The sequence below is a fragment of the Cavia porcellus genome, unplaced genomic scaffold, assembly GCF_034190915.1.
Source record: "Cavia porcellus strain 051 isolate PalLab524CR breed Dunkin Hartley unplaced genomic scaffold, mCavPor4.1 scaffold_6, whole genome shotgun sequence".
NCBI lineage: Eukaryota > Metazoa > Chordata > Mammalia > Rodentia > Caviidae > Cavia > Cavia porcellus.
In genome coordinates, this window is record NW_026947489.1 from 95,138,583 (window position 1) to 95,159,697 (window position 21,115).

Here is a 21,115-nt window from a genome sequence, read left to right on the forward strand (position 1 = left end):
GCCCAGGCCGAAGCCCTCACCTGGGGACAGAGAACCCAAGGCCGAATTGCAGGCCGGGCTGGCGGTTTACTCCAGAAGGAATAGAGGGGGGTGAGGCGGGAGGGAAGATGCTGTGGGGGCCATGGTCTGGGGGATGGGGCTCTGTCTCATGTACATGCACACTCACCTACAGCAAGCACAAATCACGTCCTTGCACACAAAGGCGAGCTATCTGGGGCAGCTGCTGCCTCCACTGGGCTGCTGGGGGTTGGGGTGGACTCAAGTCCGGCTCCAAGTGCCCAGGTGCGCAGACAGCTCCTCCCTGCTCGCTGCCCTCCCTGCCAAACACCCACTGCAGAGCCCCGAGTCTCCTGCCCTGAGCCACAGCGCCCCCTGGGAGCCTCGAGACGGGTGGATCCCCACAGGATGCTAGATTAGGGGTGGGGAATGGGGGCAAGGCCCGTTGGCTCTGATGGGAACTGAGGGACCTGGGGAGTGGCCGCCCCCAGAAGTACCCTGGGAGTGACTGCACTCTCTGCGGGGCTGGCCTGAGTGTAAGGCAGTGGCTGTGCCCCCCTCCTGCCGCCAGCAGGCGTTTGGGGTCCTGGCCAGCACGAGGCTCAGTGGAGCAACTGGGGGACCCCGTGTAGAGAGGGGAGGTGCTGCCCCACTTTTTCTGGAGAACGCGCATCCTGCTGAGTGTGTGCTGGGAGGCTGGAATGGGACCGAAGCTGTGGCAGGGGCTGAAGGGACTGGACACCGAAAAGGGGTCCAGAAAGCAGTGGGTGGGAGAGAGGAGAGAACCCTGGGCCAGGCGGTGAGCTCTGCACCCACACCCGGAGCCGCAGATGGACCTGCAGGAGAAGTCCGGAGAGGAGGCGGTGTGGACGAGAATGGCCTCCGAAGGACAGCCGGGTCCTTCACAGGCTGGGCTGCAGTGTGAAGTGACAGACAGGACAGTGTGGAGACAAAAGGAGACCCACTCTCCAGGCTACAGTGCTCGTTTTTTATTAACAGTGCCCGGCACCCGGGCACTTGGGCTTTGCGGAGTAGAACAGACACCGCCCTGCAGGGAGCCCTTGGCATCAATAACTTAACGCGGGAAAATAAATACACAGCATGCTGGGGAGAGCCTCCACCTCTAGCTGGCGCACGTGGGACGGCGACTGTGCTGGCCCTGCACTCCTAAGGCCTCTTCTGGCCCAGCTGCGTCCCCTCTGCACAGTGAAGGCTGTGCCCAAAGCAGGCAGGGGCAGCAACGGAGCTGGAGCCAGGGCACGCTCCTCGGCCTCCACCCTGGGCAGCAGCGGGAGGAGCCCTCTGCCAGACTGAAGCACGCTCACGGGTGCTGGCAGAGGCAGGGCGGGCCGGCCCCTGCTGGTGGCCACATGCACAGCGCAGGCAGGGACGCCAGTTGTTCTGTCTGCCCCCGGGGACCCTCTTCCTGCCCACTGCAGAGCGGCTGCTTGGCAATGACGGGCAGCAGTCTGGGACTCACGGCCAGCTCTCCCTGGCCGTCCTGGGCCCGCAGCCCCCTTTTCTTGTCCCGTTTTCTGCAGTAGGATCAGTGCCACTTCCCGAAGTGACTGGCAGTGGCCAATCCCCCACCTGTTCAGAGTGCACCTGGGCCTGGAGACACAGCCCTCTGCCCTGTCCGACAGAGGCCAGCGAGGTCCCACCAGGTCCTGCAGCAAGCAACGGCTGTGTGTCCTGGTGCCCAGCCCCAGCAAGCATTGGTGCAGGGGGTTCCGGGGTCTCGGGGCCCCTTAGCCGGCCGGGGCGGCATGTGTTGCCTGTTTCTGCCCCTCAGGAGGAAGGCAGGGCCGTGACTTGGTGTCCTAAGGGTTCCTGCCCTGCTCTGCTGGAGCCAGCAGCTGGCATGCGTGGGGCACATGGATTCCGCAGCTCAGTCCCCGAACTGGGCATCATATGTTTGAAGGACGGGGACCCTCAGCCGTGCGGGTCCAGCCCCAGGGTCAGTACACGTTGTCCAGCTCGGCCCGTGGCCTGGGCCTGCGTCCCCACTGTGGCCCGGGGGCGAAGTCCTTGCGCTCGGACTGGTTGTGTGCGCGGCCCAGCCATTTGCACTTGCAGGAGGCCACCAGGCGCACCTTTCGGGCTCTTGGCGCAGCCCCGGGGCACAACAGCTGAACGTGCTGGGCACGGTGGCGGTCAGGAACGCAGCGGGGCGGGGCAGGCACACCCAGGCGCCACCACTTGCCACGGCCAATGGTGTTGGGCAGTAGGCGTGCCGGCCCGCACTGACCCGAGCATACCAGCTCAGTGACCGGCTTGGCACTGCGGCAGGGCCCCTCCGTCACAAAACGCGTGGAGCGCAGCTCCCGGCAGCTGAACTCAGAGGCGTCTGCGGGGAGAGGGCAGTGAGTTGGATGTCCTGTGGGGCCCATCACCCCATACCCCAACCACCCCTGCACCCAGCTGACCATACCTGCCTCTGCTGCCCTCTCTCCTGGGAGCCCCTGCACTGGTGGATTCCACAGACGCCCAGACAGGAAGCTCACACCCACCACCTGTGTGCTCCAGGTGGCACCCAGGAGGGCCAGGCTGCAGGCTGCCCCTTGGCCCTCTTATGTCAGCCACACCTGTGGGGGCTGCGGGGCGCAGGCGGAACCCCACCACGCCCACCTTTCACAGGGCTCCACTTCCCCCAAATTGCTCTCCAGCCCCTGGGGCAGTGGAGACTGAGCGGAGAAAGATGGGAGGTTAATTGGAGGTAGTAAATTGGGACACCTGGTGTGTGGCAGGACAGAGCCGAGGTCCGGATGGGAACTCCTCAGGGACCTCAGGCCTCGGGTGCAGCCTGCTCGAAGTCCTTGAGGTGTGAAGTACTGGGTTGGGACAAGAACCAGCCCAAAGAGGGCACCAGGGGCCTGACTCCCTCCCATGCTCCCAGGGTGGTGCTGAGTGTAGATGGTCTTCTACAGTGGTCACCTCCCCACCAGCTGGGGATGGAGCTGTGACTCTGAACCCCAGAGCTACGTTGAGGGCTGCTGTGTGCCAGATTCCCTATGGGGGGCCTTCCTTGGGGGTACCGGATGAGGGGTGGGGCACCAGGATCCACCATGCCCTGGTCTGGTCCTGTGCACCCCGGCAGCATGGGCATGGGGCAGTTTAAACAGCTGGTCCCATGGAAGCTCCACTCTCCTGGGGTGTCCCAGGCAGGTCCAGCACAACCCCAAAGGGTGAAGCAGTCTCAGAGTAGAACCAGAAAGGGCTGAGGGAGAACCCATTCAGCTTCCAGCCTGGGGCTTCCCAGCTCCGACCCACACCAGCGCTGTCCATCAGGACCCTCGGGGTTCGGATCTGGCCACTCTCCTCACCACCAGTGACTTAGCCTCTGAAACTCTGGTTTCTCCCTCTCAGTCTGGGATCCACTCCCAGGATCCCCATGGTGGGCATGTGCAGCGCTGCTGTCCTGGCCAGATCCCCCACACCCACACAGTACCTCCTGCATCACCTCCCTGGCCCCCATTCTGTGCCTCTGCATCCCAGGTCACACTGTGGACCCTGCTCTGCTGTACCTGTGGCCTTGAAGGGGTGGTGGGGAGGCCGCCCCCCATTCTCTGCCCGGTTCATGGTCTTGTTGCTTTCCAGTTCTGGAGGGGGCTGCAGGTGGTCCCCGAGCCTGGGGATGAACTCAGTGGCGTCGTTCTTGAAGGCTGGCCAGCCGTGGCCCTCTGTTGCACAGAAAGCAGCATGCAGCAGAGAGCAAAGGAGACACAGTGCCAGGGAGAGCCTCATGGTGCCGGAAGGAGCAGCTCAGGCTCCTGGCTCCCGGCTGGCTCCGTGGCCTTTTTAAAGCTCCCTCCCCTTGGGCTCAGCCAATGGGGCCATAGGTCGGGAGGGACAGTCGCGATGGGTCACGCCCTCTGCACACAGACTCCACCCAGGACCCCCAGGCGCCCCAAGGGCATGAGGCCGGGCTGGCCTGGCTCCTCCCCTGCCAGGGCTGTGTTTGTAGGCAGCCCGGGAGCTTGGCTTTTCGTCATCAGCCTCCTGCCTCTGCGAACAGACTGCACAGCTCTGCAGAGGGACACGAGGCTGAGGGGCAGGTGCCACCTTGCAGTCTGTTCACTGTCACCTCCCACAAATGGTTTCGGGAATGCAAACAGCCACAGGGATGATTCTCCCCCCATCTTCTTCTTCCTCTTCTTCTTCTTCTTCTTCTTCTTCTTCTTCTTCTTCTTCTTCTTCTTCTTCTTTTTTTATGCTGGGGATCAAACCCAGGCTCTCACACACACATGCTCTGCCCCGAACCTTAGTCCCGCCTGACACCTCGCTGGGTAGCCAGGCATCATGGCACAGCCTGTAACCCCAGCACTCAGGAGGCTGAGGCAGGAGGATCACTGCACATTCAAGATCAGCCTGCAAGCTCAAGGCCAGCCTGAACTGCGCGCGTAGTGAGACTGTCTGTCCCAAAAAGACAAAAAAAAAAAAAAAAAAAAAAAAAAAAAAAAAAAAAAAAAAACACTGAGAGGGAGGGAGAGAGAAATCTTGCTGATGAGGGTAATCACAATCATCCTCATGTCCTTTGCAAGATCAAGGGGGCAGCTGGAGGCCACAGCAGGGTGACCATGTGGGGGAGGGCAGGACTCTCAGCAGTTGCTGCTCTTCAGGGACTCTGATGGGCTGCCAGGTGGGCATGTGGCCCCCGCCAGTCTGGATGCCAGCTCAGAGCACTTCCCTAGCACCCGTGAAGCCAGGCCCTACATGCTGACGGTTTCCCTGCCACACATTTCAAACACAGCTTTGAGTCCCCTGGGGACTCAGGCCGTGCTACCCAGGCCCGGAGAGGCCACGGCCGTGCAGGCCAGGACACAGGATGGGTGCAGTACTGCAGCTCATAGCTGAGGAGCAAGGACGGAGGGTGTGGCGGGCGGAAGCCTTGGCCCAGATGCCCGGCCGCAGGTCCCTCGGGGTGCAGGGGTGACACCTGCAGAGCCCCAGAAGGCCTGACCGCCTGCACTGACTTGCTCACCGTGTGTCCACCTGTGGTACCGGCTGTGCTGCCCCATCCATCACCTGCCCGGGAATGCAGCCACTCTGACAGCTTTACAGGCCAGACGCCCCACAGGAAGGACTGATAGTCGCTTCCTGACTCAGCTTCCTGGGGCAGAGCAAACAGCTGTGGCCAGTGTCAGGGTGAGGTGACACCCCTCTTCCATGGGTGACCCCAGCCTGGTGCTGACAGGACTGGCACGGTTAACCCTGCAGCAGCTGGCACAGGGCATAGGGCGCGGGATGGGTCCCAGGCCCTGCTCCCACATCACTGGGACCATTCTCAAGGCACTGCTGCCACCTGCTGGGTGTGACAGGCTCCGGGCTGTGTTTCATTTCTCGATTTCAGTTGGAGCTGAAGCAGTGGTCAGAGGGAAGAGAACGCAGTCAAGTGAACCAGAACCTCGGAAGTGCTGTCTGCCTGGTCTGGCATCTGAAACCGACTTCCAGTCTCGAGGTCACTGTGAAGACGTGGACTCCTCATAAGTAACGCGGAGAGCTTGGTGTCTTCCCCAGGCTCCCCCGTCTGACACCCTGCAAACCCACGGAGCTGTGAATCACCACTGGACCTGCCACAGTCTTGACCCAGTGCACGGCCTCGGCTGTGCACATCCACCTGAGTTCTGGGGTACCTTGCCACCCATGCAGTCAGGAAGAAGCACAGCTTGGTGGCCACAGCATCCCCCCCAGGACCCGCTGAAGGACACCCTGTACCCCTTTCACCCTCACTTCACATGGAGTTCGACGCATGTCAGCCCTTGGGGAGTTGTCCCACCGTACCCCTTGCGGGATTTCCACCCGTTGGGATGCAGACCAGAGTAACTTGTTCTAACCACAGGTCCTTTCCTGTGCTGGGCACCATGCCCGCAGAACCAAGCCAGGCTGCAGCCCTGAGGCCGGCATCTAGCTGTCCCCACCTCTCATCCCTCCGTGAGAAGCAGCCCCTGCCCCTGGCTTCTCACCATCCAGCCTGGGAGCTGGGCCAGGGCAGCTCCTGAACAGCTGTCTGTCCACACCGGATGTGGGCTGTGAGTTTTTACATTAAATTTAGCAGTTAGACCTTAATTTCTACAAAGCTAAACATTCACTTGCCATGCAGTTAAGCCAGGGAGACGCTCACCCTGGTCCAGGGAAGAAGCGAACCCTTCATTCCATGCAGACGCAGAAGGCGCCTCAGTGGCCCCCAGGTCCCGGCCCCGCAATGAAGGCTGCAGTGAGCAGGGCTGTGCCGGTCCCAGGCACTGTAAGCAGTGCGTGCTGGTGGGCAGAGCCGAGTTAGCTCCATGGGAATCCACCCAGCACCTCACAGCGGCTGCACCTGTGTCTCTGCATGCCCTGGGTCTGGGATCCTCGTGGGAAGCCCTGATATTTGCAGCTGACTTTGAAACAAAGTAAACTGGGCTCCATCGGCTCCTTGGATTCAGAATCCTGGGTCTGACTGGAACCTCAAATGTCCTGTGGGCTGGGCCACTCCCGCTTCAGATGGCCGTGTCCCTGATTGCTGGACACAGGTATCCGATTTGCCCGACAGCGAGTGACCCGAGGACTCCTTGGACCTGGAGGGCAGTCACCGTCCTGGAAGTGGCACAGGCAGGAAGGACGGCAGGACCTGGCGTCCCAGCGGCCCAGGACTTGTCCTGCAAGAGCCGCAGCTGGGAATCCGCTTGTGCGGTGGTTTTGGGCAGAGCTCCAAGGGCTGATACCACCACCCTCTGCTCGGGACAGATGGCGCTGCCTGTGGGACATGGCTCACCTCTGCTGCGGGCCGGGCCCTTGGGGTGACTCTGCCTGGACATTCTGACCTGAGGCCGTGGGCTGTCGCCCTTGGTCAGATCCCGGACCCGCAGATCGAAGGCTTTCAACCAGGTCACCATGGAGATGAAGCAGGGTTTTAGAAGTGTGTATTTAGAAATATAATAAAATGTACATTAATCAAACAGGTTATGCATTTTCCGTCACACTGAGAATTGAACCAGCGCCTTCACACCGAGCCACAACCTAGCCCTTGTTTCATTTTGAGACCGGATCTCACTAAATCACCAGGACCCGAATGGAATGTGCTATTCTCCTGCCTCAGCCTCTCAAAATGCTGCATAGCCACTTCCACTATGCTGGTTACCCTTGTTCGCTCAGCGTTGCCTGGGCTGGGGCTGTAGCTCAGGGGCAAAGCACTTACCTGGCACTGAGAGCCCAGTAACTGTAACTACATTAAGGAGCTGCGTGTGCTTAGGCACCCCCTGCAGGCTGGCTGTGAACCCTTGTGTCCCGTTGTCCCCAAGGTCTCTGGCGGGGCAGTCACAGGTGTGGGTCTGCAGAGCTGGCTGGATCTAGGGTGTGTGATTACTAAGTCCGCTGGGAGGTTTGGGTGAGGGGAAGTCCATGCCAGGTGTGGGCGGGACCACTCAAAGGATGGGCGGCCTGGAAGGGGCGAGTGAGAGGTGGCTGCTGGCTGCCCACTGCTCTCAGCCTGCCATGGACCGTTCCTCCTCTGTGATGCCCTCCTCCCTGCCTAGGATCCAGCCGTGGATAGGCTGACACCGCTACAGACTGTAACCCAAATAAACCTCTGCTCCTTAACTTCGCATTTTTTATTTTTTTCTGAAAACTGAAAATCGAACTCAAGACCCTGCCGTTGCCAGGCAGGTGCTGTGCCACTGAGCTACATCCTCGGCCCCACCTCCTAGGAGCACCAGTGAGCATGGGGTGGTCTGAGACTGCAGGCCACCCAGACCCTGAGAGCCCCCCCCATCTCCTCAGGAGCACCAATCTGTCCCATGGGAGGGTGCTCTCCCAGCCACATCCCTGACACACTGACACCTAGGGACACCCTGGGCAGACACAGACTGCCACGGAATTGCTCACCCACTCACTCTTAGGTGATGGTGATGTTTAAAAGTTTAAAAAGGCAGGGGCCAGGCATGGTGGCACACACCTGTAATCCCAGCACTGGGGAGGCTAAGGCCAGGAGGATCACCTTGAATTTAAGACCAGCCTGGGTGCCATGGTTTGTGTCTGGAACTCCCCCTACAGCCTCATGCAGCTGTGGGGTGGGAACTTTTCAGAGGTGGCTGAGTCTAGGGTTTGAGACTGGCTCACTGTCTAGCACCGGGTGGGGGCTGTGAATGCTACACTTACCCTAGGGTGGCTGCTGTAAAGGGAGGCACAGAGGCTGCTCCTGCCCCTCTCCTGCCACTGTTTTCCACTGCCATCAACAGCTGTCCCAGAGCCACCCCACCCAGCCTCGGAGCCAGCCGACTGTGGACTAAGACCACACACAGGGAGCTAAATAAACCTTCCCTTCCCTCAGTTCAGGTGTCGGGAATTCTGGCTCAGCCACGAGAAAAGTCACCAAGAGGCTTGGCTCGTAATGAGCTCAGGGCCAGCCTGAACTGCACAGCAAGACCCGGTCTCGAAAAAAAGCAAACCCAGAGGCCCCGCTTTACGGCAAAATGAGGGCCTCTGTCATCTTCATGAGACATTTATTCGGTTTAATCGCAGTGTTTCAGCACAGACTGGTGACACAGCAGACACTCGACTTGCTTTTTTTTTTTCCCTTTGTTTGGTGGCAGTGACCTGGTGCCCAGGGCCTCACATGGCCAGGAAAGTACCCTCCACGGAGCGGCCGCCCAGCTCCCCACCCTGTGTCCCCCAAATCACTCACTGCAAACCACTGCTCAAGCCAGCAGGGGGAAGCCAGATGCAAGCCAAGCTGCAAGCCAGCTGGACACTGCGGGGTCCCTGCCACGGTTCACCCTGAGGGCTCCGTGGGCAGAGCTCTGACCTGAGGTTCAGGTCCAGGCTGCTCCTGCTGATACCACTGGCATCTGAGCCCTTTAAACCTCAGAAACTGTCACCAACCTCCCGGCCATGGCCACCACAGGGACGCAGCGCCACCTGCTGGCCCTCAGCCGTGCATGTCTGTCAGGTGGAGGCAGGGAGTGGCCCAGGGAAATCCCAGCTGCATGGAGGGACAGGAGTGCAGGGAGGGGACAGGTGCCCCGTGGTCCCACACTGCCCTGCCCAGGGACAGAGCCGTGGGGCAGTACACCTCACGCCAGCCTCTCAGCCAGCTGGAGTTAAACCCGGGGTGAACGGGTTGCTTCTAGGGGCCACAGAGTCACCCCAAGTCCTCAGCAAAGGAGCTCCAGAGAAGGCGGGAACTCCCCCTGGCCTCCCTCCCGCATGTTCCCAGAGAGGATCTATTTTCCCAGAGAGGCTCCGAGGCCTCTTCCGGAAGCACAGCAGGATGCCCTGACTCAGGGTGCTCCATGGGAACCCCACTTTGCATCTCTTTCTCCAACTGGGCAGAGAGCTGAGTGGTGGACTCTACTCTCATCCCAGGGAGGAGCAGCCTAGGAATGAAAGAACCCCGCTTCTTTTCTTTTTTGTCTTTTTCGTTTTTTTATCGGTACCAGGGATCAAACTCACGACCACACACTTGAAAGGAAGGCGCTTATGCCGCTGAGCTAAATCCCCAGCCCCTAAGAACCCCGCTTCTGACAGCAACAAGCAGGTAGCCTGGGGGTCACAACCTTCTCGCCCTAAACCCCACGATGGTCGAGGAGCCTCGTGCAAACAGTGGAGCGGGGTGCACAGCTGTGTGGATGGCCGCTGCCCTCAGTGGCGACCTGGGACTCACTCCACCCCAGCTACGGGTCCCCACCTCACTGGAGCCCAAATGCAAACTGAGCTAACACAGTGCTGGGGAATCCCACAGGAACCCCGACCTCCAGGAGCTGGGCACATGAGGGCTGTCACCCTGCACCCCAGCTCACCCTGTCACTCACAGGACACACTCCTGTGTGTTGGGGGACACAGCGAGGACCTGACACAGACACACATGACTCCTGAGAGCAGAGCCCCCACCCACGCCTGCCTGCTCGCTGGCTGAGCTGGGCCAGCCGCTCACCCAGCTCGGAACAAGGACAGGAGCAGAAGCAGCCGGGTAGGGCCGCAGCTCAGTACCCTGCCTTCCAGAAAGGGAGCAGATGACCATGGCATTGGCACGTCAGAGCAGAGGAGGGTGGGGCAATAGCTCCCCACTGCACTGAGGATCTGGGGTGGGCAGAGCCCAGGCCTCCCGGGCAGTGTCTGTGCCTCGGAAATAATCAGGAGACAGGGAACCCCCAGGACAAAGTGGGTACCTGCGGGCAGGGCATGAACGGACCCCCACACACATCACTGTCCTTTACTGGGCTCGGTGCTGGAGTCCTGGGGAGCAGGGGAGGGGTATCCCGCCTCCTATCATCGGGCAGTCCCTCCTCAGGGACAGAGATGACCGGCAGGACAGGAAGTGGACACGGGACCCCGGCAGAGCTTCTCTGTGTGCTCAGGGGACGTGGCCCTGGGCGGTACTGGGACACACACTCGGGCAGGTGCCTGGTGACACGGGCTGGGGACACCATCCTTCCCCCTGGGCATAGGGTGGCGTGGCCTAGAGCTTCAGCCTCCCCTCCTGCCGCAGCCTGTGGTCCAGCTGGCACAGCTGCGCCAGGAAGCCGTCGTTGGGGCCGATCTCGCGGTGCTGCCGCACGGCGCTCAGGGCAGACTTCACGTCCATGTTCCGGCGCAGCATGAGGTAGGCGATGACCAGGGTGGGGGACCGGCTGTACCCTTCTCGACAGTGCACCAGCACCCGGCCTGCGGAGATGTGTGGGACGTGAGCAGGTGCCTGCTGGCTCAGGCGACGGACCGCACTGGGGGCCGGAGTGATGGAGCTGGGCACACCCCTCCCGCCCTGCAGCCACCTTGGTCAGGAAGGACACAGCCACAGCAGTGCGGCATGGTTGCCAAGGGCTGGGCAGTGAAGGAACCGACAGTGCTGGTGATGACAGCATCTTCCCAGACACAGCACGGGACATCACACAGCACTGTGCAGCCTGCAGGGCAGGGCAGTGGCCCCTCAGGACAGCAGACCTGGTGTGGGGCAGCCTAGGAGACTGTCTGCATCCTAAGAGTGACCAGGGCTGCTCCCCAAGCCCACACTGTGACCACATGCAACATCCTGCCCCTGGGGGCTGAGCAAGGAGTAGGCCCAGCAGGAATATTACTCAGCAGTGAAAAGGGAAGGAAGTGGGGAGTACAAGGAAGAAACCTGGAGTTGCTGTCAAGGACAGAGTGCGTGTGACTGGAGAGGAGAACTGGGAACATACTCACGGGGCCCAGTGACACGGCAGCTCAGTGGGCACTTGGGGAAGAGTAGACAGGGAACAGAGGACATCGGGTATCGGCCTTAACAACACCTCAGCAAGGGAGGCCCTTTACCCCTGTCTCTGAGGCTTTTCCTAGAGTACGACAGGGCTCCCCACCCCGGCCTCCTACTGTACCCCGTGGAGTCCCAGTCCCCTCCTGCTCCCCAGGACACCCCTGCTCCCCCTCTCCAAGTGCAGCTTTCCTCAGCACTGGGGCTTGTGTCCAGCTCTCTGGGCAACTTGGCCCTGATCTACACCACAGCTTGCAACAGTGGCAGCAATGGTCCCCAAGGGCCACCCAGAGGTGCCCCAGGGTCCTGCTGCTGTGCCTAATGCCCACCTCAGGGCTGCCCGCCCACCAGGGTGAGAGGGGCTGGCCCTAGCTGGGGACCCCAAGAAAGAGCTTCCTGGGGACCCCCACCTTCCTCAGCCAAGCCAGATGAAGACCTGTCACACAGCCAGGAACACAGGTGTCCCACAGCCCCCTGGGGGGCTGTTTCCATGTCACTCTCAGTGAACAGGGTCAGAGCAGGACACTCCCGAAACAACGCTGCCTATGTCTTCATTCTTGTGCTGTTCTGAGGCATGTGGTGACATCAGTGTCACCCTGCTTCAGCCTGGGAACAAGATGGCTCTCTTGCCCTCGCCCTGTGTGCCCGTGGGCCCTGAGGGGCCGGTGTCCTGCGTGGTTTTCAGGCACACACATGGGGCCAGCAGGAAGCATCCAGCCATACATGGCTCCTATGCCTCTACCAGGTGGGACATGGGACATGGGGGAGTTCAGCTGGCCCCATCTGCTGCCTGTCACCTTCCTGTGTACCTCCTCCCATGCCCGGCCCGTGTCCAGTCAGCCCCTTGTTGCTGCTGCCCCTCACCAGAGTGGATACAGAGCCTGCCCACTTCCAGTCCCCGCCGTGCCTGGTGCCTCCTCACCCTCTGCCACCCCACCCAGTCTCTATGACAGTGACAGCCCCAGGTCCCATGGGCTGAGCACGGCCAGCAGCCTGCCTGTTTCTGCTGAGTCACTGTCACTCCAGCTCCTGCCCACATTGCCAGAACCAGTGGGACTCAGGGTCCCCCGTCCAGTAACCACCAGCAGTGAGCCTGGGACTAAAGACGGGGACCTTGGGCCCACGAAGGCTGCATGGAACATGAGACACCAGGCCCAGTGTCACAGCACGAGGTGGCATCTGCCAGAGGATGGACAGGATAGCTAGGCAGAGGGCAGAAGCAGGGTCCCTTCTAGATGGCCTCAAAACAGGGGCCTCAAAACAGACATCGAGGGGTCCTGAGGCCGGATGGATCAGCAAAAGCCTCCCCTCACCGGGCTGGGCCCCATGCGGGGTGGAGGCACTCAGTATGCCAGGGGGAGGTCCTGGGGGCCTGACCACTCGCTCCGGGGACCAGGGACTGTGTGCTGGAGCCAGCTGGGCAGGGGCCCTGCACCTAGGAGCAGCCACGAGCACAGACAGGACATTTCTTCCCAGGGTCCCCTTGTCCCTTCAGAAGGGACAGGGTGATGGCACATGGGGAAGAGATGGCAGAAAGGGCAGGACCCAACCTGCTCGGCCGAAGCCTGCGACTCCCAGGGTCCCCTGCCTGTTGCCACCACATGCAGCTCTGCTGATTGTGGCCTCAGCCAGTCATGGGCAGCTGGGTCCCTGCATCCCCTGGCTGGGGAAATCCAGTCTAGGTACCACTGCCAAGCCACCTTGGCTCTGTCACCTCAGGACCTTGCATCATGGATATAATGCACCTCCCTCAGGTCCCCAGCCTCCACCTCAGGAAGGGGCAGGTAGGTACACTCACCGGGGCCCGGGCGGACAGACCAAGGTGCAGACCACCAGAGACGGCACGCAGAGGGTCCCAGCGGATCCTGCTGTGGCCTGATCTCTGGGGACACCCAGACTGATGCCACCCACCCCCGCTGGTCCCGGGATCCACAGTTGGCAGGTAGGCCCCTCACCATTCTTTTGTGCCAAGGCCTGGTCGATGAAGTCTGCGGCCCTCTCAAAGTAGGCGCTGAGGTTGAACTCCTGCGTATCATTGGCCTTGATACCCAGGTAGGTGATGCCCGAGTCCTGGTAGAAGTTGGCATTGGTGTTGACATGCATGAAAGACCGGCCCTCCGCCGCATTCAGGACGTGGGTGATGCCCAGCTTCTTCAGGGCTGCAATGTCCTGCGCCACTGACCTGGTGCGGGACACAGTGGGTCTGAGATGAGGGCAGCCAGAGGATGCCAAGCCGTGGGCACAGCCCGTCCTGCCTGCTATGACCTCCCTCACCCTGGCCATATCCAGTTACCACATCGTCCCCAAATAGACTGGTGGCCTCACATCGATGTGTCCCCTTTGGCACTGCCACAGGCACATACTCTCCATGCCAGGTGCCACCAAGCAGGCACCTGGGTCTTACCCGCCAGGTTGCCCTGAGAGAGCCCCTTAACCTGTCTGTGCCTCAGCTTTCCTCTCTGTCAATGGAGACAACAGTGCCTACTGCCCAGAGGGCTGAGTGTCCAGTGAGCCCTGAGTGAGAGAGCCTGACTCACTGCAGTGACCCATAGGGCCACTCAGCTGCTCGGAGGTACAGGCCACCAGCTCCAGGCCTGTCCCCAGCCTGTGCAATGCCTGGCGTAAACATAGGTGGATGAAACTGTTGCCCACCAAGTGGGCCCCCTCCAGAGACCCACCAGTCATGCTGGAATAGCCACAGGGCCTCCTTGAACAACAAAGACCCCCTTGGTGGTTTGTCTGTTACACAAGAGCACCTGCTACTGACAGCATCCAGCTGTTCCTAGCTGCCAGGGAAGAGACACGCAGCCCTGCCTGCCTGCGACAACAAGTCAAGATCAGATTCACTTAGACGACTGGCAACTTCCTTCCTCCCTTCTTTCCTATTTCCGCTGGGGCTCACAACAGAGCTTTCTATTTTATTCCGAGACTTAGCCGAGATTTAGGCCTCAGTTGCCAAATGGACCTTGGGGGTCCCTGAACTTTTGATCCTTCTGCCTCAGCCTTCCAAGCAGCTGGGATTTCAGGCATGTGCCACCCTGCCCAGCAAGGGGCTGTTTGTCATGGTGCCCACCACTCACCACTCTGGCTGCCACCAGCTGTTCGCTACTTTGGCTCCCACTTGGGAAGCACCGATGCTGGCTCAGTGCACCAGCATAGCCCAGCACCCCGCTGCTAAAGGAGTGGCAGAAGGTGAGGCTGATGCTCTCTCTGCTGGGGACACGTTGGAGAACAGAGAGCCACCCCCACCATCCTCTCCTCCAGCACCAGCTCACCAGCCCACGAGCGGCAACTGTCGTGACCATGCTGTGAGTGCGCGTGGGCAGGTGCCTGGTGCAGCAGGCTTTCAGGGTGGCTGGGTGAGGCCAGGAGCCTGCCCAGCCCTGTGGGGATGCTCGCTGCAGGGCAGGGGGTGCACACCAGGCGGGACATAGGCCAGGCCATCATGACCCCGCTCCCGGAGTCCAGAAAAAAGGGCGCCTGCAGGCCGTTGCTGGGCTCTGACTCGGACTCTGAACTCTGGCCAGGCTGGCCGGAGCTTCGCTACGGGGGAGCCCTGACCAGGGCTCTCACCTCTCAGGAAGGGCAAGGCTGGCCCTCGCCTGTGGGACGGGAGGGTTGGATTCTCACTAGTAGTTTGAATCACAGAAACATGGCGAAGTCAGTTTGCTAAGAACTCGTAAGTGACTGGCAATACAAGCACTTCCTGCAGGTGGGGCTGGGGGAACCTTTTCCAGGGCGCAGCCGGGGTCCTTTTTAGGGATCCTCGCCGGTTTATCCCACCCACGGCCACCTGCTCTGCAGCTGGGCGCAGGTCTCCATCCCACCTGGGGGTCTCAGGACTCAGAGCCCCGCCGGAAGGGGCTACGCCCGGCCCGGACGTCAGCGCGTTGCCGTGCCAAAGAGGGCAGACCTTCCGCAGTGAATTCACTGCGGAGCCGGGCAGCTCTCCCATGACGCGCGGGCCAGACAGTGGCCGGTGATACCAGGCCACCTGTTACGTGGCGGTGGAGGCCCCAACCCGGACCAGAATGAGCCTCGGAGCCCCAGGTCCCCAGGACCCAGCAACCGGGAGACCCCGCGCCCGCCCGTCCGCAGGCAACTCACGCATTGCCCACATAGATGCGGGGCGCGACCTCGTTGCACGCCTGGCTCGGGAGGCTGTAGCAGCCGCTCCCGTCCGACAGCAGGTCATTGAGGTCCTGCACCGAGAGCTCGAACGGGTCCGACATGGCGGCGGGGCCTGCGCCGGGCAGAGCCGGAGCGGCAGGCGGGGACGGCGGCTGTGGGGCGGGAGCTGAAGCCCGGGCTGCGGCCGGGGTGGCCCCGCCCCGCCGTCTGGCCCTGCCCCTTAGACCTGTCCCACCCATAATCTGGCCCCGCCTCTCCCGCCTTGCCCCGCCTGCCGCCACCTATCTCCTGGCCCCCACAACGGCCTGGACACGCCCCCTTAGTCAGACGGTCCCACCCATCTTCCTGGACACGCCTACTCCCACGGTCCCGCCCCTAGAGCCACCCTACCTCGCATCTGGCCACGCCCCGACACGGCGACCACGCCTGCGTTTAGGCCCGCCCATAAGGCCCTAGCCCCGCCCCCCAGGCCACTTGGTGACCTCTGCTGTGAGGCACCACTGGGCTCTTCTGCTCTCAGCAGGACCCTGGGACTTGCGTCTGACGAAAGTGCCAGGCTCTTGAGGGTGGAGGGCCCTTTGGTGGAGCCCTCAACCGAGCTGGTTTCTGTGACTGTAAACCAGGACGGACAGGCACTCAGTGCAGGGCACAGTCCACGTCACTGTGGGCCTGACACACCCCATATTGCCTTCCAAGGTCCCCACCTCGGGCCACAGGCTTGGTTCTGACCCGAGACCGCAATTCAGGAGCATTTTCTGCAGGGGAGTTGACTATACCGGCCAACCGCAATTCGGAGTCAAACCCAGAGCTCTGTGAGTGTGGATGCCCCAGCGCGGCTTCTGTGGCTGTGGGTGAGAGGGCAGCGCGCCCCACCAGGTGACCTGCAGGAGTAGCCAGGGACACGGGAGGCCCAAGCCTGCCAGCCCTGGCGAGCCACGCACCCCGCCGTCCCCCACCAGAGGTAAGATTCTCTCATCAGAGACTCGAGCCCCATCCTTGGGCTTCTCTGCCTAGCCCTCCCTGAGCTCCATGAGTGTCGTGTCATGGACAGAGGTCTGTGGTAGGCCAGAGCCACCTCCCCATGGCTCCCAGCCCACTTCTTCACCCGCAGATGAAGGCCTCGAGTCTGATACCCTGTGGGCACCTCCCACATACCCTGAAGCCTCAGCTCACACCTCAGCACCAGGCGCCAGGCCTAGGCTGTGGTGTCCCCGCCCAGCCTCAGGCCCCGTTCTTGCTCCATCCAAGTCTCTGCCACCTCTAGATGTGAGCAGAAAAACAAGCCTGGCATGGTGGCACACACCTGTCTTCCCAGCACTTGGGAGGCTGAGGCAGGAGGACTCTGCCACATCCAAGGCCAGTCTGGGCTACACAGAAGACACTGCCTCAGAAAAAGTAACAGAAGCCAAAGCCCCACATAGAACATTACACGTACCGGGACACAGAAACACTGAGAGCCTGACCTGATCACAGCAGTGCACCTGGTCAGCTGAGTGCCCTGCACCCCAAAAGATGTACAGATTTTTTGTCAGTTTAAAAAACAGCCAGGTGTGGTGGCACATGCATATCATTCCAACACTTTGGAGTCTGAGGCAGGAGGATCACTATGAGTTAGTTTGAGGCCAGCCTGGACTACATAGTGAGACCTTGTCCCAGAAAACAAAACAAAACAAAAACAGTAGTATAATAAAATCAAAAATACGTCTAAGTAGAAAGGACATAAACATACAGATGCCTAGAGACAGCCAGACACGCACTCTTCCAGTCTTTCTGCAGAGGTCCCTGATGTCACACTGGCCAACTGTGACAGCTTACCTTGGGGATGCTCCGCAGCCCACCCAGCTTCACTTCCGCAGGGACACAAGCAGGACAGGATGAACAGTTCCCTGGACTACCTGGCCTACCCCGTGATCGTCTCCAACCACAGGCAGACCACTGCCTTCAGGAAAAAGCTGGACCTGGGCCACTACCTCTCTCACCGCATCCGGCTCCAGACAGGTGCAGCAGCACGGGGACCTGCTAGCCAGGCTTCCCGGAGGGGACAGGTCAGGGACGTGGCCAAGCCGGCCAGGGCTTCAGCCCGCTCAGTGCTTGGGCTGAGGGCTTGTCTTGCGCTGCCACCACCCTTGGCCTGAACACTGATGGCCACCAAGCTGGGAGGGTGACGCTGGCTGTGGGCTGGTGACATGGGGAAGGAGCAGCCATGTCCCTGGCTAAGAGGGTGCCGCTGTCTCTCACCGGTGTCTCATCTCTGCTCAGACCCCAGAGATGCCAGTCTAGGAGATTCAGCTGAACTGAGGCAGCCAGAAGGGGTTGGGGCCAGAGTTCAAAGCCCTGAGACTGTGGCTGGGGCTCCAGTCCAGGTTTTGGGGCAGTGACACTTTTTCCTGCTGTCCCCTGCAGCAAAGCCCGCTGTGGACACCAAGCCTCCCATGGCCCACACGCATCTTGTTTTAAAGCTGAGCAAACTGCAGGTATCCTTCGCAGCTGGCCTTATCTTTGTTTGAAAGAGGGAGACAGGTGTACACCCGGCCTTCCAAGCTCCCTGCGACCCCAGGCGCATCCCAGGGCTCTTCGGGCTCCCCCAGAGTGCTCGTCCCCACAGTTGACAGGACAGGGACCCCGCTGAGCTGTGCGAGTCACCACTGAAGGCCCGGTCCTCTTATAGTGGGAGCAGAACAAAATCGACAAGATCGAGTTCGAGAACAAGCAGCTGTGCGCGAAGATCGCCAGCGCGCACCGCGGCCCTGCGCGGGTGGACTGCTGGAACGCCTACTTCTCCAAGAGGTAGCATAGGGCCAGGCAAGGGTCCAGGCAGTCCTCAAAGGTGTCCTGAAAGGCGCACCAGGGAGGGGGCAGCCTCGGGAAGGGCCCCCCTACCCCACCAGGCAGGTGCTGCCCTGGCTTTGGCGGAGGACACCTGCCCACCACCAAGTGTGTCCCAGCCGGCACGGTGGGCTTCCGTGACACCGAGACTCCGTGGCCTGGCATCAGGCTGCGCTGCCACACACCAGTGCTGCTCCCCGTGGTGGCAAACCAGTCCTTGGGGACTGGGGGCCAGGATGTCCTGGGTCGAGGCCCTGGCGAGCTCCCTGCTGGGTCAGGGCAGCGTCTAGCTGTGAGGGCTGTGAGCCTGCGGGGCAAGACAGGCCAGGGGCCCCTCAGACTCCTGGGATGGGAGCATGGGTCCCCTGGAGTGAACTGGTCATCTCCCCAAGCCCCTTTATTAATACTGCCACCTTGGGGTTAAGATTTCAGTGTAGGAATTGTGGGGGTTCAGATGTCAGACAGCCCCCCATCCTGGGCGGTGACAAGGGGTCCTTTAACCCAGTCCATACCCGTTTCCTCTTTACTGTTGAGTCCCGAACATCAGGAAGAGGGAGATGCAGCAATACATATTTTTGTTGGTGTGGTGCCACACACCTGTGCCCCAGCATTCTAGAGGCTGAGGCAAGAGGATGCCCTCGAGTTCGAGGCCAACCTTGATGAATCTCAAAACTGGAGGCAGAGGGGAATGAGATGAACCAAAACTTGCCACCCACCCTTGTGAGTCATCTATCGGGTGCCAGGTGCCGCCAGTGCTGCTTTCTGGGCGCCTGGACAGAATGTGCAAGCCCGAGTGTCACCCCAGACCTACAGAGCCATAGGCAGCAGGGTTGGGGACCAGGGTAACCCTCTACACACCGGAGTGAGCACACCCTGTGCCTGCCTCATGCTTGGGCCCCATGGCCGGGTGTTGCTCCAAGTGTGGGCAGAGCTGTGCCCCACCCACCTGGGCTTTGGTGTTTTCCAGTTTAAACAGAGAAATGCGAAACCGAGAGCTCATGCGCATCACCCTGGAAAATCAAGCCATCCTGAGGCGGCTGGGCGACCGCAAGTCCCACTACGAGCGAAAGGTGACTGAGATCGACTGGCAGGTACGTGGCATGGCACTCCTGGTGGTGAGAGGTTGTGAATGCAAGGCTTGCTGGAAAAACCACAAGGCTTGCTGGGAAAACTGCAAGGCTGTTGGGAAAACTTCTTGCTAGGCAGAGCTGAGGGTATGAAGCCCAGACAGCCCTGTGTCTCGGTGGCACCGCTGTGTGTCACTGCTGGGAACACTGGTGGTGTCTCCCCACGTCCCTTGCTTTACCAAGAGGCCGAGTGACTCCAAGCCTGGTGAACTGGCTCCCCTGAGGCTGTTCATGGACAGGGCACAGGCAGTGATGTGTGTGTGTGGCTGTTCTGTTCTATGTGGTCCTGGAGCTTGAACCCAAGGCACCTGCAGGCTGAGAAAATGCTCTAACCATTGAGCCACACCCTGGGCCCCTACCCCACTTTACATTTTACCTAGCCTGGGAACTAAGCAGCCCAGAATGGCTTCAAACCTTTGATTCTCCTGCCTCAGCCTCCTGAGTACCTGGGATGGGAGTTGTGGGCCTCTGTGCCTGACCTCTGCAGCATTTTGTTAGGTTTGTTTTTGAGACCAGGTCTTGTTACATAGTCCAGGCTGGCCTTGCACTCACTGTGCAGCCCAGGCTGGCCTCACACTCATGGCAATCCTCCTGCCTCAGCCTCCCGAGCGGTGACGGGTGGGCACCACTAGCTTCTCTGCAGTGTTCTGAAAGCCCTGCCCTTCCTGGCTTTCTCAAGCCTTCCTGGCACCGACCAAAACTTCTCTGATTTCTTTTCCAGAACTCGAGGCGCTATATCCGGAATACGACCAGGTACCTGGTCTCCCAGGATGAGTAGGTAAGGTCAGCGGGGTGTCACCCTCGCCCCTGCAGACACCTCAACCCAGGGAGGGGTCTCTCTTCCCACAGAGGTTGGTCACCTGTCAAGGGCTGACACTCATCTGTCACGTGAGGCTTTGTAGACATGTTTGGGGCACCCTGTCCCTGCAAGATGCTCATGGCTGTGGCCTGGTGCCAGATGCTTGTCTGTGTCTTTGGCACACGGCCCTGGGTGTTAACAGCGTCCATGACCAAGCAGCCCCTTCCCTGGGTGAGGGGAGGAGGACCGGTGCCCAGCGAGTGGGGCTGCAGAGCCACTGTTCCCTTCTCTCCCCCACGGACACCAGGTCAGTCACTGGAGACAAGACAATGGCAGAGGCTTTGGGCCACTCCGAGTTCCAAGACCCTTGCTCTAGAGTGAGAGAGCCTGCGGCCTCAGGATGCCATAATAAAGCTGGGCCATTGGTGGGCAGAGGAGTGGTGTTTTCGTCAGGGTGATGGGAAGACGCTTAGGGGGCAGTGGGGACTTGGACAGACGTAGTCACTGCCTGGGAGGGGACCCCTCGTGAGCTCTGCTCAGGAAGCTGCCCCCAGTGAAGGGGAGGGAGACCCTATGTGTGCCCACAGCGGCCGGGTCCAGGCTGAGCCTGGTGTTTCAATTGCCCATGTGCGTGAGGTGAGGTGGCATTTGGACTCATGCCCAGAGGACAGCGGGCACACCAGGGTCCTCGGCATCAGCACCAGGTGTCCATCTCTCCATGCTGGGAGCAGCAAAACCCCCCTCCAGGCCATGTCGAACTGGCACTGGCCGACAGACTCAGTCATCCCCGTGCTGGCCACAGTACCCATCCTCCACGGGTTCCCAGACCTGTGAGCCAGCCCCACCCGCTGTTCTCTTCCAAAATTGTGACTGAGGCCCAGGGGGGCAGGAGGCAGCGTTATGCGGGGCTGAGCCTGACTGACCCTCCGCACCCATGGCCAGGCCCCAAACCCGGGAGGGATGCTGGAAAGTGCAGGCTACTGTGTGGGCACATGGCCAATGCCAACACACATACCCACACCACTATCCAAA

General features: G+C 60.8%; 3 protein-coding genes across 5 annotated transcripts; 1 reads left to right on the forward strand and 2 right to left on the reverse strand.

Moving 5' to 3' along the window:
• Nucleotides 1-971: 971 nt before the first annotated feature.
• Sost (sclerostin) lies at nt 972-6,733 on the reverse strand. 2 transcript variants are annotated; one of them, XM_003465686.5, is made up of 2 exons: nt 3,522-6,733; nt 972-2,344 (listed from the first exon to the last, which is right to left on the reverse strand). In XM_003465686.5, the coding sequence occupies exons 1-2, from the start codon at nt 3,739-3,741 to the stop codon at nt 1,956-1,958; spliced, it is 609 nt and encodes a 202-aa protein (XP_003465734.3). In that variant the 5' UTR covers nt 3,742-6,733; the 3' UTR covers nt 972-1,955. The 2 variants fall into 2 exon arrangements, 1 of the variants encoding a protein (XP_003465734.3); XR_001200326.2 differs by having other exon boundaries at nt 2,214-2,344; nt 2,429-3,689.
• Nucleotides 6,734-8,460: 1,727 nt separating this feature from the next.
• Dusp3 (dual specificity phosphatase 3) lies at nt 8,461-15,533 on the reverse strand. Its single transcript, XM_003465685.5, has 3 exons — nt 15,308-15,533; nt 13,156-13,382; nt 8,461-10,638 (listed from the first exon to the last, which is right to left on the reverse strand). Exons 1-3 carry the CDS (start codon nt 15,430-15,432, stop codon nt 10,433-10,435), a joined length of 558 nt encoding a protein of 185 aa, XP_003465733.3. The 5' UTR covers nt 15,433-15,533; the 3' UTR covers nt 8,461-10,432.
• Nucleotides 15,534-15,555: 22 nt separating this feature from the next.
• On the forward strand, nt 15,556-20,515 carry Cfap97d1 (CFAP97 domain containing 1). 2 transcript variants are annotated; one of them, XM_063251656.1, is made up of 7 exons: nt 15,556-16,292; nt 17,097-17,329; nt 17,735-17,805; nt 18,000-18,118; nt 19,125-19,248; nt 20,006-20,062; nt 20,391-20,515. In XM_063251656.1, the coding sequence occupies exons 2-6, from the start codon at nt 17,206-17,208 to the stop codon at nt 20,060-20,062; spliced, it is 495 nt and encodes a 164-aa protein (XP_063107726.1). In that variant the 5' UTR covers nt 15,556-16,292; nt 17,097-17,205; the 3' UTR covers nt 20,391-20,515. The 2 variants fall into 2 exon arrangements, with proteins under 2 accessions (XP_063107726.1, XP_023419083.1); XM_023563315.2 differs by having other exon boundaries at nt 17,188-17,329.
• Nucleotides 20,516-21,115: the final 600 nt, after the last annotated feature.